The sequence below is a fragment of the Vidua chalybeata genome, chromosome 5 (assembly GCF_026979565.1).
Source record: "Vidua chalybeata isolate OUT-0048 chromosome 5, bVidCha1 merged haplotype, whole genome shotgun sequence".
In the NCBI taxonomy this organism is placed as follows: Eukaryota; Metazoa; Chordata; class Aves; order Passeriformes; family Viduidae; genus Vidua; species Vidua chalybeata.
Genome location: NC_071534.1, coordinates 16,444,672 through 16,464,574, shown reverse-complemented (window position 1 = coordinate 16,464,574; position 19,903 = coordinate 16,444,672). Strand labels below are relative to the sequence as shown.

Below are 19,903 nucleotides of genomic sequence, written 5' to 3'. Positions count from 1 at the left end.
CACCAAGTCTAACATGAATGAGATGGGATCAAAGAAAGCGCACACCATTTCCTCACAGATTTCAGTAACAGCCCTTTTAAGCGCAGGCTTATCAGAAGGTACCAAGAACATTCCTCAACAGTAGCAATACCTCCTAAAATGACTGGAGCATTTGTAGATGTGGTTTTCTTTATTCCACCACTGACCTCTTGTGTAAAATCAAAGCTGCCATAACAAGGGCACATGCTCCTTTCCACTAGCTCTGAGTGTTGCAGGTGAAAGATGTCTCCACAGCATCAAACACAGCACACTACTGTTCTGTCTACTAACTCTCAAAGATGCCAGGTCTTTCCAGTCAGGGAGCACAGACTAAACATCAAAGTGATACAGGATCACGTGCATACAGGAATGGGGCCTTTAAATAAAATGTGGTGTTAGACACAGAGCCAAGTCAGCAATGCAGTTCTTGAACTTGTATCAGTCAAAGCTTCACAGACAGAACAGGTCAACATTGCCCTCTTCATAAAGGATCTCTTTGTGCTCAGGACCCTGACACTCAAACATGGACTTCATCAGTCATCAAGCAAGCAGGACTTTACAGTTCTTGAGCACAACAAGACAAATTTGTACCTTGATGTTTCCATCTCTGCTGGGAGGTCTTCTTCCCCAGTACTCTTGGACAATCCCACCATAATCTAACACCTCCATCTAAAGCACCCAACATAACTCTCAAAACTCTCAGGCAGGCATACCTTCTGTCACGTCTCCAGTGGCCATGACAACACAGTCAGTCACGTTCAAACTGGAAACCTGCTCCGTGGGTTCAAAATCGGGGCTGTTGAGAAGGCTATCAGCAATGTCCATCACAAGGCTGGATGTGGCCTCAGACAGATTCTTGGCTGACAGCACAGCAAAAACATTTGTCAGGATATCACTCTCTGGATGATCTGGCTGCTGCTTGGCCAGCAAAGGGAAATACCTGAGAGAAAGATTATAAAAAGGTTCACTGAAAATTAGGTTCTGAAATTTCCAGCTTATAATTCTTTGGTGCGAGAAGTCACACAAAAAATAATGACTGTCTTCCACTTCAACCAAGAAAAAAGTGCACAAAAACAAGAACAACAGTGTCATGAAAAATACAATGAATGGAGGTTGAGAGGTTATCAAGTTCCCTTTTCTAATCCTTTCTCCACAGCCTAAGTCTCCTCTTAGTCTGCTCCTAACCTAGTGATCCAACACGATTTTTAACACAAGTTTGTATATAAGGTCTTCGTGCCTACCAATGAGGTGTCTCAAAAGAAACACCAGATACTTTAGGAAAGGAAAAACAGTGAGTTTGTGGAAGAGGCAAAAATCACTCAAGACAGTTGAGCTGGAACTTCTCACAGTGTCTGAATCAAAAAAAGCTCTTTAACAACTTTCAGTAACAGACTCTCAGTCACAGATTCTATGCTGAACTTGCCCATACTCTTTCAGAAAATAGAAAGAAATAGACACACACAAAACCATGAACGAAATTATATATATTGTAAAACTGACTTCCCATCTCCTAAGACTAAGAAGCCATTGGTCAAGACAAACATATCCTAAAAAGTCAGACCTCCTCCTCACCTGTGAGTTGGATTTGGGCTGTATATGTGCTTAGTTATTATTAATAATACATGGAAAAAGCAAGCTATTAAAAAGTGAGTTCTTCTGGAAAGTTTCCCAGCTGCTTTGACTGTTATCAAAAGACTAAGAGTCTAATGGAAAAAGAAAATATGGGTTTGGACATGATTATTCACAGTGTGCTCTTTTTCCCTTGTGTTTTATGTATTCAGAGGTACTTAGGCTTCTTTTCCAGAAGAACACTTACCTGGGGTTCTTACTCCAGGTGTGAATGAGTTTGAGCAGAAAAGTTGGAGAATACTGACTCTCTGAAGCCAATCTGCAGACCTAAAGGAGAGAAAAAGTCAGACACCAACTCAACACAAGTAAGTAAAGCTCTTAAAAACCTCATCTCTAACAAAGACCTCACATTCTATAGTTTACCTTTTTTATAAAGCAATTTCAATCTTTTATAAAGTAATTTTCCAACTTCCTCAATATTTGTCAAATGACTCTTAGATAATTTCTGTTTATACAGTATTCCAGCTACCATTTTGGCCTTCCCTTGAAACTAGATTCCCATGACACCTCATATTTGCCACAGAGACTTAGCAACCTCTCCCAGGCATACCTATGAAATTTCAAGCACAGCACCCAAAACTCACTCCTCCCACACTTCCAATGCCCTGACTGCAGCACCTGGTCTGTATCTCCATGGCCCCACTGGAGAGGCTGGAACATCGTACTGCATCCCGTGAATGGGATCTCCTAACAGGGTTCTGTGTCCAAAACAACCCCACCTCAGAGGTGGCCAGCCTGAGCCACACAGAATAGCTGCTGCTCCTTCACAGCTGGACACAGGCTAGGGTGACACAGGGCACCCTCCTCTCTCCCACTCCACAGCCCAACATGCTCCACCCAAGTCACACAGGTGGGTTTCCACTGTGACCACTGCTGGACTATTGGCAGGGCACCACTAGTGAACACACAGGCAGAGCAGGCTCCAGTGCTTTCAGGGGTGGTAGGCAGAATGGTGCATGTGGGGTTTGGACTAGCTCAGTTTGCTCAAGACATGAGCATAACAGAAGAGAAGGCAGGTCTGACCATCATAGCCAGGATCTTAGAAATCTTCTCCTGCCCCAAAGACTGGTAATATTATTGCCCTGCATAAAACAGAGATTTCCTGAATGATATACAATGGAGAGTAAACCATTAATCCAATCCTGCAGGAATGCTGCTGTGCAGGCTAACAAGCCTCTGCAGCAAAATCCCAGGCTATTAACAACAGCAAACTCCAACTGCAGGTTCAACAGGCTTAAAACAATTTGCCCTCTCCACGAATTTTTTACACACCCCAGTTAAACAGTTTTAAAAAAGGAAATCACACAAGTCAAAATTATTCTTTTGCCAAAACCAAATCTTCATGAAATTCACCAGAAACGACTCCAGAGGGAGCTTCTGGATTGTACTACCATCTAAGCTTCAAAACCATCTGTCTTCCTGACATATGTAAGGATAAGAGGCATTCTAACTATTTAGTAACAATAGTACATCTTGTTCAGAGTTATTCAGAATTTACAAACACCGTGCTCCACAAAAGCTTTAAGTGCTTTGCTGACTGAAAGCCTGAACTGCTCTGGAACTGCAATAAATGTTCACTGCTTTTTCCACATAGCACCCTGGCTGCAAGAAGACTCCATGGATAAACCAGAAGCATGCACTTCCCTGTTGCCCAGCCCAGTGCAATACAGAACTATATGCACTGTCTGGTACTATTTTATCTACAGTTTGTCCATGTAACCATACTACACATCACATATTGTTACTGGTAGAGCAGAGAAACAGTGTAGGAGTAAACAAACACAATGTCTAGAGAAGCAGCTCTGTTGTTTCACAGAGTAGACCAGTGCTCTTTAACAGGCTTTTCTGCTGCAAGGAAGTTGGACATTTGGATACCTTAAAAGCCTCTGTGGAAGAGCACTCTTGGAGTTAGCCCCTCTTACTCAGTTAACCTTTTCATGGACACAACTGCTTTTAGAGCAGAGATAACCCAGCAGCTGGTACAGGCACTCCCCGACAACCCCAGAGCCACTGCACTGACAAAGACGGCATAATTTAATTTTAAATCCTGTGTTCTCTCTCCATCTCACAGCAGTGCATTTTCCCAGCTCAGAGGTGATCTGAATTTCTCTGATAAAAGCCTGTGCTTTGTCACTGTGCTCACATGGAACTCTAGGCAGGCAGGCTCAAGACCACTTAGCCTACCGACAGACCCTCCTGGGTCGTTCCTTTCCTGCAGCAGCATTTGCTTCTGTAGTCCCCTACTCAACAGCTGGCACACAGAAAAGTAACAAAGTACACCTAGAAATGACTTGTATTATTTAGCTTCCTTGAAGCATCTGGGGAAGAAGTCTGCTTCTGTGGTTAAAGAACAAAGAAATGGCATCCATTTTATTCAGACAAATTAATTTGTACTTTAATCTGTGACTTGATTATTCCAGGACTAATCATAGAAGAGCCAAGAAACTGGCCTTGCACAGACACACTAGGATGCCACAATCTGTCCAAGGCCACATCCAATCTAGCGAAGGACAGAGCTGACATGATGGATTCCAGTACAGCTGGAGTTTTCTGAATGATACATGTTTCAAACAAGTTATTTGGAAAAACTAGAAATATTTACCTGAGGCCATACCACAGCATGGAAAACTGCATCAATCTCTTCCACACTAAAGCTGTAGGTCTCATAATCAGAAAAAAACTCTGCCACAAGCTTGAGGCCAAGACGTCTCAAATTCTTCAGTGGATTAATCAACCTAGGTTGGACCTGTAACGAAAACCAACAAAAACCCAACCCAGTAAGACCTTGGCAGAACAACTACTACTTGTTCTGAAATTAAATCGAACAATTGATTGACCACATCTAGATACATCCATTGCAGAAACTTCTGTTTTCTCTTGTAACTTGTTCACAGTAGCAATCTACATCTCAGCGGTGACCTAAATGTTTCTAGAAGGGGCCTGCCTGTTCCTGCATTGAGTCAGTTGCACAGGACTCCTTCAGCTCAAAAAATCCATGCTGATAGGTTTAACCCAGCAGCATCTGCCCCTTTTGGATGCAATGCAGAAAGCTACACCACAATTAATTAGATTTCAAACTCTGACACTTAAACAACTCTGTTTTACATTTGAAAGGACTGAAATCAGCTTTCCAAAATGAAGTTGTACTTTGCACACCAAAATCTTCTGGGAAGAAAGGAGATCAACAGACGAAGAGAAGGCGGGAGAAACAGAGAAGGAAAGAATGTGAATTATGTCCTCCAGCAGAGTAGGGTTGGGGGCTATAGCATTTGGTTGCAGGAAGGTGCTTCCTGTACCCATTTAGTGGCTATGTTCCATAGCCCTTCTTGGGAAAAACATTTCAGTGAGGGAATTCATGCACAGCTGCATTCTGACTCTCCTCCCTGAGAGGAGTCTTGACCTGAGTAACCTAAATTATTTCCATACCGTGCAATGCAGCTCACAGCATGAGCACATGAAGTAGCTCCACAGTGCAGAGGTAATGAACTTCAGCCTCAGAAACAACAAAGCCACATGAGAGCAAATGAAAGCCACTGTCTGTTACTGGAGCTCTTTTGGGTCTCTGTATCATGATCCACCATACGTGGATCCAAGAATCCAAAATCACAAGTAAAAAAGACAAAGAGGAGATGGTGGAAAAGGAACTGATCAAGCTCTTGCAACAGGACATCCCAAGCTATGCTGAATGTGTACTAATGGAGTGCAATCAGCTTCCAGGTGGCAAATAAACTGTTTGAAAGCCCAAAGAAAGCACAAACCAGCATACTATTGCTAATGGCAACCTCCAAATGAAGTAATTTTGGGTTTCCCACTATCCAATCACCGTAAGAGTTCTCCGAGATCAAGCCTTTGAGAGGACAAAGAAACTCAATAGTGAATACAATCAGTAGGAAATGGTAAATTAATAACTTATCTTAAAGTGATCGAAGTTGATGTTTAACTGTCCAGGCAGTATCAGTCTGCAATAAATTACTCTCAATTCCAAGAATGTCTTCTAATTATTAGTCAAGATAAACAGATTTCTCACACTCTTCCTTGAGCTTTTAACAGCCCCATGGCTAATGAAGTGCTAAATTAAGTTCAGACAAACAACAGACTGCCACTCCTGACATTACACAACCATGACAGAATTACTGTAGCAACTCTGGCAAAATGCAGCTTTCCTAGCAGTTAATGAAGCAGCTTTTAGAACTCCTGTCTTCTGTCCTAATTGAAAACATGCAATTTTAATGCACTGCTGAAGTCAGACTGTGGGATGCTGATGTCCTCAAATTTGCTCATCCTCCTTGTAAATTAACACAGTTACCATGTTCTATGCAGTCTGCAGGCAACGATGAGACCTTGGACACTGCCTATTGCAAGGACTTGCTTTGTTTGACGGATTTTTTTTCAAAGCAAGTTCTAACCTCAAATGCTCACAGCTGGTTCTTGGGAAGAACGCGCTCATGATGACAAACATTCATTCCCACTTGCTCAGGCCATCTTCTTGTAAGGCCTTGCAACAACACAGTGATGATGATGACTGTGCAGTTTGCTTGTTTCCCACCTAATATATGAACAGGTTCTGCACCAGGAAGACAGAAAAGCCTGGCTCAGTGTTACAGTTTCTGAGCAGCTGGCAACAGACCCCAAGTAGCTGGACTACAGCTCAGGGATGTCTGTGCTGCCCCCTGCATACAGGGCAGTAATAAGCCAACATGACCCACTTTTAGGTGCAACCGATCTTTAACAGGACATTTTCCTCACCTGACCCCTTCTACATGTACAGCTGTTGCTCAGTGAGGGAAAAAACATTTCCAGTGCTCTGCAGACACCTGGCTAGGACCCAAATGGTAACACTGGACTAGTATGACTACTGATACAGAGCTGAAGATGCTTCTAGTGTGCTGAAAGCACAGCTGGTAGCCATGTCCTTCCTGTGTCCCATGAGAGGAGACATGCAGGGCAGATAATCACTGTGATCATCCACAATACTTGAGCACCCCTGAGGTCTAGCACTGCAACAAAACACCTCAAGGACAAGGTTTGCTCCACTGTCTTCAGGCAAGGAACTTTAAACCTCTCCTTCCCCTGCTCAAATGTTTTATCCTTGCAGCCAAGAAACTCCATCCTTATGGCAAACTTCAACTTCCAGCCATAAAATCTTGTTACATGTTTACAACAGAACATTTATCTCTCTCTCATGCCCATCTTTCCACAAAACAGGTAGGAACAATGCACAGAGATCACTTTCAACTCTCTCTTCAGTAACTCAAACAAAAACACAGTTCAAATCAGTTTTCTAAATACATTAATTCTGCTTGCACTGTTTGAGCCCCGTAGCACTTTCAGACAACCACCACTGGCCTCTATTTTGACAGACTTCTCATTGCTAAACTTCACAATGACATTCAACTTATATTTATCTGAATCAGTAAAGCTCTGTTCATATGTGTAAGCTCAGAGGAAGAGGAGAGAAAGGAACTTAATTTATGTGTTTGTATATTGTTTGCATATATTGTACCTTCTCTCTTTGCTGGAGGATGCAGGATACCACAGCAGTCATGCAGAGCAGAATCTGTAGAATTTCAGGCAGGTATTGCTGGATCAAATGTCCCATGTTTTTCAACACAACTTCAAGACCATTGAAGAGACTATGCTGACGCCCAAGAGGCAGGACTTTAGCTAAATCCAGCTCTGACACACTTTGAAGGACTGCAGTCTGGCAAGGCCCTGTGATAGGCAAAGGAACAGCAAATTATCTGGGGAGGCACCGTGAACACACCCACTACCAAGAATAATATTTCAGCAAAAAATAGTGGAATTTGGCCCTAAATTACAGATCCTCACTGTCAGATTTTTAAATAAGAATAGCTCTGTGTCTCCATCTCTCTGATAGTTAGATGAATCAGAGTCCTTTACAAGCGCTCTTTACTGCCATGATACTCAGGCTAGCCTATGATGCCAGCAACTACCCACTCCTGGCCTGCTACAGCTGACTCGCACGGCTCTGGCAACTTCAGTTTTTCTGACCTTGGACACACACAAAGCAGAGCAATCATGCTTTGTAAGGAGAAACTCAGGGGAAACCTAGTCCTTACCAAGGGTTTGCTTTCATCCTTTCAAGGCATGGTTAAGAGACAAACTGAAGCACATAACAGTACCAAGTATATTAGCATATTTATCCTCCCACATCTCTACAGTCAGGAAATACCACACCCCCAGTTTCTATGGCTTACCTACCATTACTGAATTGCTTCACAGCTTCAAAGAGTAGATCCAGGAACATCCGTATCTCTTCTGGCAGCGAGCCGGCCAGAAATCGCAGAACGATTGACATGCGGGTGCTCGCTGAAGACTTGCCCTGTGTTTTGCTCCCTGTTTTGTTTCTCATTCTGCCATAGAGAATTCTTCAAGAACCAAAAAGAGGTTGCATTAGTTTTCAGCAAGCCATCTGTTTTCCAGCCTCTTATTCTGCAGGAGAAACTCTGTTTAAAAATATTCTCTAGTGAAAGTTCTCCCTTCTGTTTCTCCACTGAACTACTACATATTGTCCAAAAACATCTTAGTGACTAAGATCAGCTTCTGCTTCTACAATGGAAGCTCTGCTGGAAACTTCAGGTATAAAACTAGTTACCTTGCAGACAATTCACATCGCTGCAAATAGCTGGCAACACTCAATGAACTGAAATATCCTCACAGTTCTCAGTAATCCTTAGTAGAAACAGTATGTACTAAATGCTGTTTTTAAAGAAAATGCTATTTGCATAACACATTGTATAAATGTGTTAATAAGAAAACCATACAGAATATATCATCAAACTATACCATTAACCATGGGTTTATCTCAACTATTCAAAATGAGAAGCAGCATTACATCTCTCTGTTCAAGGTACTCTACCATGAAGCTTTTAAACTCACACTTCAGAACACACCTCATAAGAACAGGGATGAGATCTGGTCGATGCTCTGTTTTTACTACTGTGGTCTCCTCAGAAATACTGAAATGGACTATCTCTTCTTTAAAGCTCTTGTCCTCCAGTAGCCTTTGCAAGTTCTCCCTGAGAGTAATAAAAATTATTTGAGGGCAGGTAGGGTTAAAAAAATTGACAGACACACAAATACATCTATATCTAATTACCTATCTATCTATCCTTGCTGTATACAAATATTAAAGTACTATTTTCCCACCCTTTCATAAAAAAAATTTAAAAGCCAGTAAGTTCAAGCTAATTATGTAGACAAGTAAGTCCTGGATGTATTAAAAGGAAATGATTTAACTATAAACTACAGTTTTATAATGTCACTTTCTTTGGAGGGTTATAAATCATCAGTACAAAAGACATCTACTACTAACACTACTGACACTATTCTGGGACAAAATGGAAGTGTTGCTATTTTTCTCTAAACAAAAAAGAGACACTAATCAACCTCAAGACCAGATTTCCTCTCTTAGAAACAAAGCATACAGCTGGCTAAAATTAAACTTTTCATATCTGTCTTCAACAAATACAGGACCCCAAATAAAACTGACCCCAAAACAGGCTTCTGATATGACAGCAGGCTCATTCATCAATGCTAAAATAATAGAAAAGTTTTTACCTGTATGGCAGTAGATGAGGATGCTTGTATGTCATTATACAGTCAAGAGCTATTCTCTGTACATTCTGGTCTTGATGAGACAGCAACTGCAAATAACAAAAGAAAGAATATGAGTCCCTACCTAGGAGGCAGAAGTGCTTACTGAAAATAGTGAAACAACCCAAAGGCTACAGGCTCAAGCAGGTTTTGGACTAACTTATTTAAATGGAAGCAGAATGTATGTGTTGCCAGTATAAAGCCAAGATGTACATGCATAACTTTCACTCATAAAAAGGGGCATGGCTGCTGATAGTTCATATACACTTTTCCTTTCTACACAGGGCAGTTATAATATTTGTTTTTTCTTAGTTGTCTTTTGGACCACTATGTGTTTGCATTTATCACCAAAACCAGTGATCAGCTGTGTATCTAAGAAGACTGGATTAAAAAACAGACTACCCAAACCATTCCAAGATATCTGTATTTCTTTCCTGTGACAAACACAACCTACTTGGAAGACTTGGATGCAAAGTCTCAAAGTCCCTCTCTTGAAGATGACTCTTCATAATCTAGGTGCTAAACAACACCTAGTAGTGGCCACAGCACCAAGACTATCTGAGTTATTGTTTGCACAATGCACTCAGGCACATGGTTTGATTCTTGGGGTGTCCCTTGCAGGGCCAGGAACTGGACTCAATGATCCTGATGGATCTGTTCCAACTCAGCATATTCTGTGATTCTGAGATTCATTGGGAGAGGGAAAAGAAGTTGAGAAATACAGATAATTTCCCCAGGCAGCATCTTTACCAGTTCTTCAGTCTCCCACCAAATAGCACAGTAAGTGTCACCAAAGGTCACTTTGCCATGATGTCCCTATGCCAGATGGACACACCAGCCGTGACAATGCATATACTAAGGCACAGAAATGCAAACAGTAAGTGATGAAGTAATCTTTCTTCTTGTGCCAGGCTGTTCTTCCCACAGTGATTTGACCTTTACACAACTGTCCAATATTTTGCTAAGAACACAGGCAAGCAAACACATCGATCAACTGTTTTTCTAAGCAATACTTTGAGATAGACTGAAACAGAGTGGATGCCTGCTAGAGATTGGCAAATTCAGGGACTAAGGAATGGAGCTTTCAACACCCACAGCCTCAGAAAACAAACTGGGAACAATGAGAGCAAACCCCAATGACCTGAACAAATCCACAAACTGGGAACCAACACAACCCTGTAAAATTAGAAAATTAAAAAACAAAATCGTTTTAAGGATCGTAAAATAAAGACTTAGAATCCCTCTTTGAAGTCATACTTTTGACAATTCTTTCAGGGAAATCCCCAGAATCAAGCAGATTGAGTATTCTTCAAGAAGAAATTCCTTTTTTGATGCTTGATGATCTCTTGTACATACTGGCCATAGTCTTAGTACACAAAACTCTATAGGACAAAGACAAATCTCCTTAGATCTTCCCCAAGTTTGAGATTCTAAATCCTCCTCCATATCCTGCATGAAGTGTAAATGAAACAGATACCCTCTGCAGCCACTTTGCCACCTTGCCAAAGGTTACTTTTCTGTTTGCCAGTGCCACTCCTGCACTGGCATCTTACAGTATCTTAAGCAACTCTTTGCCTAAGGGGCTCATTTCAAGTGAAGCCTGTTAGAAAGTCCTCTCAAGGACAGTTCCTTTTTCAGCTATCACAGCTGAGTTCAGAAAATTACAGGTTTCCTCAGTATTAGACACTGCTCTCAAATACGAGTTATTTTATTAGTATCATTTCTAAAAGTAAGCAGATAGCCTCACCTGGGTATACAAGGCATTCAACTTCTGCTCCAGATACAATGCACGAGGATTTGAGAATTTTGAGAAAACTTGTAAGTGGGCTATTAGTTGCCTGCAAAACAAAACAATTATTTTTTAAAATATCCACGAGACAAACAAACAGGGAAATTTAATTAAAATTCATTAACAAGAAAGAAAACAAAACACAACACAAGAGGATCCCAAGTCTTCAGCACTATTTTAGACATATCAAGAGGTGTCCTGCTCCCTAAGCAGCTCCTTCCAGCTGCCACTTCACTGCACAGAGAATGCTTTTACTTCAGTAGCACTGGGTAGGCTCAGTTTTTTCATGAGAAAGTGGTACAGTCAGGATGCAGCTTACTTCTCTCTGCCAACCCAGCCTAGTACACCAAAATTCTGTATTTATCTCTTTGTTTATTCACTTGTCCATAACTGGTGCCCATGTTGCTCCTACCAATGTAGGATGCATGATGGGCTGCATTCAGCCACAGACTGCACTGGACTTAACACTGGGCTGCAAGGACAGATGGGAGTCAGTTCCTCTAGCTGGGTCACCTCACATCTGCCCCACCTCCTCCTCGTGGAAGGGGACAGAGAAGATCAGGATGAAGAAGGTGTGAGATCTCCTCTACCATGTGTGCTGTGGAACTGGTAGAAGCTGTCCTCATTCAGCTGCTAATTTACACTGAACTCTCCAACACCTGAGCTGGGCCACCCTCTACCATCGCTGGGCACAGACAAGGGACGAGCAGGATGCCTTCCAGGAACCCAGAGGGAGCCCTGGGCAGGGGTTCCCTGCTTCAGCCAGGTCTCCCAGGACACAGGGTGCAGCCCCACAAGGGAGTCCTCCCTGGCACAGGCCTGACCCGGGAAAGGAGGTCACTTCACAACTCATTAACACACCCCCGGTAAATCTTTCCTGCCTTTGTTACAGCTACCGGGAGCTAATGTTTCCACTTCACTGCACCGATGTTCTGAGATGGAGGCTAGGGAAAACAACAAAATATCTTAGACTGTCACTGTATTTTAAGTGCTGATAACTTGTAGATACAAGCCAGAATCTGGGAAAAAAAAAATGAACACCCATAGGACACCTGGGATGAAATGACCCTTTAGGTCACATATCAAATACTTGTCTTGTTCTAACATAGAAGGTGATATTTTGAAGTTCTTTGTCAGTACAAGGGCCATCCTTTGCAAAATAAGTGTCAGAATATAAATCTTTGTGCTGTATTTGTAAGGGATATTTGACAGAGGTCATCAGTGGGGAGAATTCACACAAAGAGCAACTTTCTCCATGTATTCAGAACTGCAAAAATGACACTCAGCAACATGCAGCTTCAGTCTACCAAATAAAAACCGTGGTCCCTAAGAAGACAAAGATTTATAATGGGCAGGTAATGTCAGAATCTCGACATCAGAATACCTAAACAAATAATCTAATTTTTTGAAGTGTTTGGGAATGCCCACAGTTTTCAAAGACTAACAGATATGCACAAAGAAGTCAGGGAATTCAGGTACAAGAGTCTTTGAAAACATCAGAATACTATACCTTTTTTGCCTACAGTAAAACACACCAGACTGGTCAGCAGGTTACAAAATAATGATAAAAGCTGGGCAATGTATTTCAGTTTTTAGTACTGTACAGGCAGAATTTCTGACTTGTAATCCACTGAGAAATGATGAAGCACAAGCAAAAGAAGAAAAAATAATATATACAAAATCACAGCTTGTATCTCAATGTGAGCTGCTGAATCTACCTTTCTGTGAGAGCACTAGCAAAAGGGAAAACTAAAAATACTTACTTAGCAGCAGCTCTTCTTGTTTTCTTTTTCGGTACTCCTATACTAATTGGTTCCCCTTCTTCCTTTTCTTCTTCCTCCTCCTCCTCCTCCTCCATAGCAACATCATTCACCTCTTCAGTGGGTACTTGTTTTGCTGCTATGGTACCACTAATTTTCCTTCTGAGATCCTGAGATGGAGCCACTAAGGAATCTGCTGGGTAATACTCATTTCTGTGTTTAAAAAAAAGAAGGAAGGAATTAAGAAGCATAACATTTTTCAAGGTTTCAGGGCAACAACATCAACTAAAAACCTTACCATTCTTATTGTAACATCTTCTTATGTCCATCATACTGTCTGATATGTGCACACATATGCAAGCACACCATTGCTTTCCCTCCAGGGCAGGAATTTGAATCAGCCTCTAATAAAATCAGTATTTTCCCACAACCTGGGTGAAAACACTTTGGTATTCTGTGATTCCAAATTAAAGTGTGTTTTCATTAAAGAGGAACTTTATTTCCACTGAAATCTCTCTGTAACTGAGTAATGAGACTGACAGTGTCAAGTCAATGAATGAGAGACTGAGCAGCAGAGACCTACTGTAAGTTTCATTTCAGCCTGCTTAGTTTCTAACAGAATCCACATTCCAATTAAAAGGTTATCTCTACTGGAAACAGACACGTCATCAGCCATGCATTCAAGAAATAAAGTCTGTAATGGGATAGACAATCTCAAAGCTCAGCAACACATTGAAAGCAATGTGTCCACTCAACTGAAAAATGAATCTTACTTACCGAATGAATCTCAAAAGAAGTGGGGAAAGTTCCCTTGACCGAGGCTCCACTCTGTCTGGAAACTTATCCAGTGCTTTCCAAAGTAGGAAACGGTAATTTGTGTGGTCCAGCCGTTCACTACAATCTGTTCTACTCCTCAGCTGCTCCAGAAAGACAGACCCCACTTCTCCTTCTGGCATCTTCTCACTTTCTGTTTCAGCAATGCTCTCCTCCTGTTCGTCTAATTCATCTTGTAGATCCATTTCTACACAAGAGATAAGAAAATCTTTTCAGGTTACTTCATAATCACCAGTAGCAAGGAATCTATTCCCCATAACAAAAGTAATACATTTGGTGACATGCACTTGTTTAGACACAACTGTATTTAACACCAACCTGAAAGACACACATTGCTTAGAAAGTGTTCTAGGATGCCTTGCAACCCTGGCACTTCTCAGCTGGGCTCAGTTTCCTTGAATAACAGGGAAGTTCACAAATGGCTGCATACTTCTGACTCTATTTTGAAATATTAGATTGCATATGCCCATAGGTAAACCTCAAGAGCACACACAAGGACTGTGTGCAGAAATTCCATGGAGCAGGAAGATGGTCTGCACCATTACACAGGTTTTGTCACTGTTCCTGACCAGTTTGAGCACTGCCAGCCTTAAGCAAAGATGAAACTGCTGCATGGTTTCCCACAACCTGCAACTCCCTCCTGTAATGCAGGTGGCTTTTTCCAGCTACTGCTTGGTGTTTAGGACAGGAGACACAGCTTCCTCACAAGCCTCTCCACTCCTGCCCTGGACATGACAGTAGTACTGGTTCTGAATTCCCCCATCACACATAAATTTGGGGAACTTGAAAAACAGCCACGTAATTCACCATTAGCTGGGTTACTATGATAACCATGCTTAGGATAGGTGACTTACCAGCATAGCTAGCAGCCCTCTCCAAATGCTCATACAGCACCTTCCAGAACTGTTTATTCTCCATTTCCTTTGCATGAGAACTAACAAAGCAGAATACAGCATGAAATTAGAAGGAAGATAAGAAAAGGCAAGTGTCACTCAGCTAGTTATCAACTACCACAATCAAAGGCTTTGATCACTGCTTTAATGTGGCTGTCCGGAGACAGGACATCTGCACAATGCTTCCCTGCCTTTTCTCATGGATCCCAAATGTCAACTGTTATTAAAATAATCTGGTTGTATCCCATGACTTCAAATGAACTCAAATTGAGTAAAAATGTTCTCAAGCTTTCTACTGACTTCTGTACAGCAAATCATATAGAATCAAAGGAAGAATTACCACAGACATATCTTTTGAAGAGCTAGTTTAATTTTTTCTTTAATTAATTCACTGGTGTGAAGAGGAAAATCTCATCCTTTTTAATCATACAACAAAGGGAGGAAAAAAGAAGAAGATAAAGTCATGCTGAAAGAAGTCACTTATTTTTTCACTTATTATTTTATTTAAGACTTCCCTACTCTTTAGTAGGATTTAGAGGTTTTCCAGTGAGGACAGAAAAGTTGGCAGATGAGGAAACTGAGAGAGACTTCTTGTTCCTTTAAGCATTTGTGAAACATAAATCAAATCCTGCTACCTCTGACTAAAAACTCTGATGTTATTTGACGTATTTGTTGCAAGTTCCCATTAAAGTAAGAAAAATCAGGAAGTAAGTTGAAGATCTACACAGGTTGAGATTTGAGAGATCAAATTAATTTCAGAAGATCTCACATGAAGGTTCTCATGCACAAACCTCTTCAAACTGGGTATTTTTTACCTCAGCTTCTGTTCACAGAAGAATGAAAGGAATGTCCTGTGAGACAACTACAGATTGCAGCATCCAACTGCATATACTCACGTTATGAGTTCAATTACAGGATCCCAGAGAGGGCTGAAGTTAATATAAAGCATTCCTAGTAAATATCGAAGAGGCACCTAGAATGACATACAACACCATCTCATTGAGATGCAAAAAAACAGCAGTTAAAGACCAACCAAGCTCCTCTAGCCTTTCTTCCTCTCAAAGAGGAAACTTTGATTAAAGAAGTTCTCAGGAGTGCTACAAGAGATGAAGGAAGTCACACACATAATCATTCCTTCATGTGGAATATCTAGAACCCACTTCCTCATAGCTTCATGTGGAAATCTAGAACCCATTTACTGTAAGCTACACTGAGATCTCATAACTACACCAAAATAACATGAATATGGAAAAACCAGTTCAGCACAGATGATCTGGACTGTCTCTCTATTCACCTTCAGTGCTGCCACAGCAAAATGAGGGACCTCAGACAGATGAAATTTTGCCCAGAGGAGTATTCACTGCATTAGGCCTAATAGCATGTCCTCTAGACTGGCTCCTTGCTGAGCTACATGGAGGAGTGGCCTACAATCCTTCCTCATGGATATGAGGCCGCCTTTAGCTCAGCAGCAGAGGAGATTCAACAATCACAGGCATAAAGGATTTTCCTGCTGAAGCAAGATCCAGAGGCCACCAACAGCCAGTGGGAGTCCTACCAATGTTCAACCACACTGAGGACATGGCAAGGTCATGAGTTTAAATTTGCTTACAACTCACTTCTCCCTGGAATCATTTGCCTTCCTTTCCAAGGCATCAAACCCAGATTAATCTGACTGTGGGCCATTTATCTAGATACCACTATTGTACTACTAAACACAGTACTCCTGAGGACAATAGGAGCTGTGATCCCCACTAACAAGTTTTCTAAAACCTAATCTGGGAGTTAATTGATTTTTTTGATGCGCTTTCCTTAAAATCTCTGCAATCCATGTGATGAAATAAGAACATTCTCTTGGAATAAAGGAATGTGCCAACTGCTTTTTGGCAATAAATCCTTACCTCCTGCAAAGGTCCACTTGGTATTGCAGGCTGCACTATGTCACATCTTAGTTTCCTCAAATGGAGAAGTTTCTCTCTGTAATCATTCACTGTTGCTGGCACGAGTTCTGCTTGGAGCAATATGGCAAATAATGGCTGGAATTCCCCTGTGCCATCACCCTGAACAAACAAGTGACAGGAATTCTGTTAGAGTATCTTTATCTCATTGAAAATTACTTCAAAAAAACTATACAGACTCACGGCCATTCTGGACAAAAGAACAAAGTCAAAGGACTTGCTCTGGTTTCCACCATTTAGGCACACATCTGAAAACACCAGGAGGTGGGGGACAAAGAAATAAAACTGGAATGTGAAAGCACAAAAGCAGAGGACCACCTCTACCAGATACATTTTGTTTCTGCAAAGTGAACAACATTTCACACAAAACATGAAACACAGACAGCTTTGAAATGTTAAATGAAAAGCTTTAGCCCTACCTCAATCTGTGCAGAAGGTGGATTATCAAAATGGCTTAGAATTCGAACCGTCAACAGCCGGACCTATTCCAAGCAGAAGCATATGTCAGGCAATATAAACTGACACATAAACACCTACAGAGAGGTTAATGTCTGGTACAGCACACTGCTTTCACTAGGTTCATCTTGGAGCTGAGAAACAGATGAATTCCTGTAGTCTAGAAGGCAATTAGAAGTGAATGCATTATGCTCCTGCCCTGATTTACCTCTAGGGAAGAGGCAAGGCTGACAGGGCTAACAGTTAACCTCTGTTAACTCATGCCCCATTGACACAAGTCTAAGCCGACACTATGGAAGTAATAGCTTTACACAATCTCATGCTTCTCCTTTCACACTTTATCATTTAACTAAGTTTACTTATGTTTTATTGTTAAAATACAAATTACTTTGCATGTGCTCAAACAGCAGATTACCTTGGAAACACCAGTGGAAATATTAGGATGCAACTTCTCAAATAAGTCCATTAGGTTCCCTTGGGAAAGGGGCTCCTGGCAGCCACACAATGCCAACCTCGTGTAATAGAGATCAGCCAACAGCAGTGCAGAGGGGTCTGAAGGGAAAGTGCTAAAACAATGGATGATTTTATTAGCATACAGAAAGCACTGCAACAACACTGGTATTTAAAAATAAGGCAGTAGTGATAACTACAACATTAAGGGAAAATTCTATGATTTCAGATTCTGCTTGCACCAGCAGGCCAGTGAAGTTAGACTTCACCAGAACAATGACTTGCAGATGCAAAACCCATAGCAGCCCAAGAGGCATGAGATCCCTCCTTTGTGTCAATCAAGCTTGTCAAGCTGTCACTTGCATACTGGACACACAGCTGCAGAAAATAAGGTCACATGAGGGCTTCTGACACTGCCGAGGTGCTCAGTGATCAATTTCAACAGAAGGGAAATAATCTAGGCTTCGGTGAGACCCCAGGAATCCTGTCTGCCCACAGAGAAACTTCCTTCTGCTACCTTACATTCCTTGCTCCAAGCATGTTTCACAGCCCAGAGCTGACAGGAAAGCATTAGGCTAAAGCTCACTGCCAATAATTCCTGCCTGATCTGGGCAAGTTGTTTTATCTCCATCATGCCTCAGACCATGAGTACCATAACTTCCTAAATGAACAGGATGTTTTGAAGCTCAAGCCACCAACAACTTGGAGATGCTGGAGAGAGATAATGGTCTTCCTTAATCCCTCCAACCAGCCAGTTTTCTGTGCTAATTATAAGTTAAATAGAGTAAAAATAAATAAAATGGAGTATACAAAATCTCTTCCCATTGTGGAGCAAGCACAAACATGGATATGTAAGGACATGGTGGAATCCCAACACCACAGGCAAACGCAGGCCTTTGACACAGCTCAGAAAGTGCTGCTCCTGTCTCTTTTATCATTATAATGTAACACAGAATTAATAAGTGTAGCATTCCAAAGCAAAACTATAACCAGTGTAGCACTCCAATGTAAAACTAGAACCAACTTATTTGACACACTACCCTGCAGCTAAGAAAGCATCGGTTTGCAGAGAAAATGTCATTGAACAGGAACTACATCTACCTGGTTCTCCAAAAAAAGTGCCTACAACTTTGCTTCATTACATAACCACAATACTGAAGCAATGCACCAGCATAACAGAATAGGCAGCACACAAAGAAGCATTTAACCAGCTCTTAATTAAAGGCAAAGTCAAATTTTTGCCCTACCAAGGAAAACCATGAAGCACCACAGAACAGGCAGAGTTTACTTACGTCACCAAGCTCTTGACACGCTCCACAGGTAACAAATGGAGTACTTCAGCAGATTCCACCAAACTAAGTAGAGTACTTACAGCTTGGCAGGCCACAAATAGGTTTCCTGGAGCAGAGAAAGAACAAGAACACCTTGTAAATTTACTCAGCTTTCAGTGACTTGTGCTTGCATGGTGCATGCCCATCCTGAAAAGGCTGGAGTCAAGAGAAATACGGTAGCATATGGATCCAAGAACTGGCATGTGTATTTTCTAACCATAACTCATAATCATAACACATAAAATAAGTGCTTCCCTGGCTATCAAAGTAAGTTCCTCCTCCAGCAAGCCAGCACTGAAAGCTGTGACAGCTCCCAGTTTGCATGTTTCCATCACACCCACATGTGCAGAAAGCAGGGATCTGGAGCTAAGCACTGTGGCAGGAGTCACAGACAGCACTCTGCTAAAAAGGAAAAAATGCTGCCTAATTGATCTGAATGTAGCAAAACCAAAGCAAAAATACATACTGATGCTACCACCACACAGGTGCCTATAAACTCTGGAACTTTGGCAATGTACTACTGTGTAAGATCTTCAAAGCTGTCCCATGTACCTAAAGACTGAGTATGTATTAGTGAATGGTAGGTGAGTTTGCTGAATTTTGTCTCCTTTCTAAACCTCTCAGACTCCTTTTGAGATGGAGGGTTTCCCAGAAGCACATGATAGCCAATGCCCTGCCAGGCAAGAAAGGGCAATTCCTTTCCCACTACACTTCTAAGTTAGCAAATAGGTTGCTTAAAAAAAAAAAAAAAAGTATTTCCCCTCCTTAGTCTCTTTCCAGGTTGAAGAAATACTGTTCCTAAACCAGGGAAACTAAAGAAAGTTTTTAAAAGGTTTAACTGTCTCACATGCTGCCAATGGAAAAGAAAGGGAAGTGAGCATTTATATCCTATTTATTCCTCTGCAAACATTCCTCTATTCTAAGTTGCTTAATTCCCCAGATATGTGCCAGATCCTGCTAACCATTAACCTCCATAAGGAGCTCCTCAAAGAGAGAAGAAAGATGAAGTAATGACAGGAGGAAACTTTCTGCATCTATCTGCATAGTGTAAAGCCAGCTCCCAGTGCAACCTGCAAGCCCTTTGGTAGCAGTGTGCTCATGCTGGACAAAGACAGCAGCTTTCACCTCACTACAGACACATCTTTGTGATCTATAAGGGAAGCACTTCCAT

The 19,903-nt window shown here is 41.5% G+C and overlaps 1 protein-coding gene across 1 annotated transcript in view; it reads right to left on the bottom strand.

Annotated features, from left to right (window-relative positions):
* UTP20 (UTP20 small subunit processome component) overlaps positions 1-19,903 on the bottom strand; it is a 63,453-nt gene that overhangs the window by 25,839 nt on the left and 17,711 nt on the right. The window contains exons 15-30 of the mRNA XM_053944064.1: positions 18,694-18,799; positions 17,367-17,517; positions 16,915-16,977; positions 16,439-16,597; positions 15,437-15,513; positions 14,502-14,581; positions 13,591-13,834; positions 12,817-13,026; positions 11,012-11,102; positions 9,229-9,314; positions 8,562-8,687; positions 7,870-8,036; positions 7,151-7,359; positions 4,250-4,393; positions 1,835-1,914; positions 732-958 (exon numbers count right to left, since the gene is read on the bottom strand). Of these exons, the coding sequence (XP_053800039.1) occupies positions 732-958; positions 1,835-1,914; positions 4,250-4,393; positions 7,151-7,359; positions 7,870-8,036; positions 8,562-8,687; positions 9,229-9,314; positions 11,012-11,102; positions 12,817-13,026; positions 13,591-13,834; positions 14,502-14,581; positions 15,437-15,513; positions 16,439-16,597; positions 16,915-16,977; positions 17,367-17,517; positions 18,694-18,799 (2,220 nt within the window). The remainder of the gene's footprint in view (positions 1-731; positions 959-1,834; positions 1,915-4,249; positions 4,394-7,150; positions 7,360-7,869; positions 8,037-8,561; positions 8,688-9,228; positions 9,315-11,011; positions 11,103-12,816; positions 13,027-13,590; positions 13,835-14,501; positions 14,582-15,436; positions 15,514-16,438; positions 16,598-16,914; positions 16,978-17,366; positions 17,518-18,693; positions 18,800-19,903) is intronic.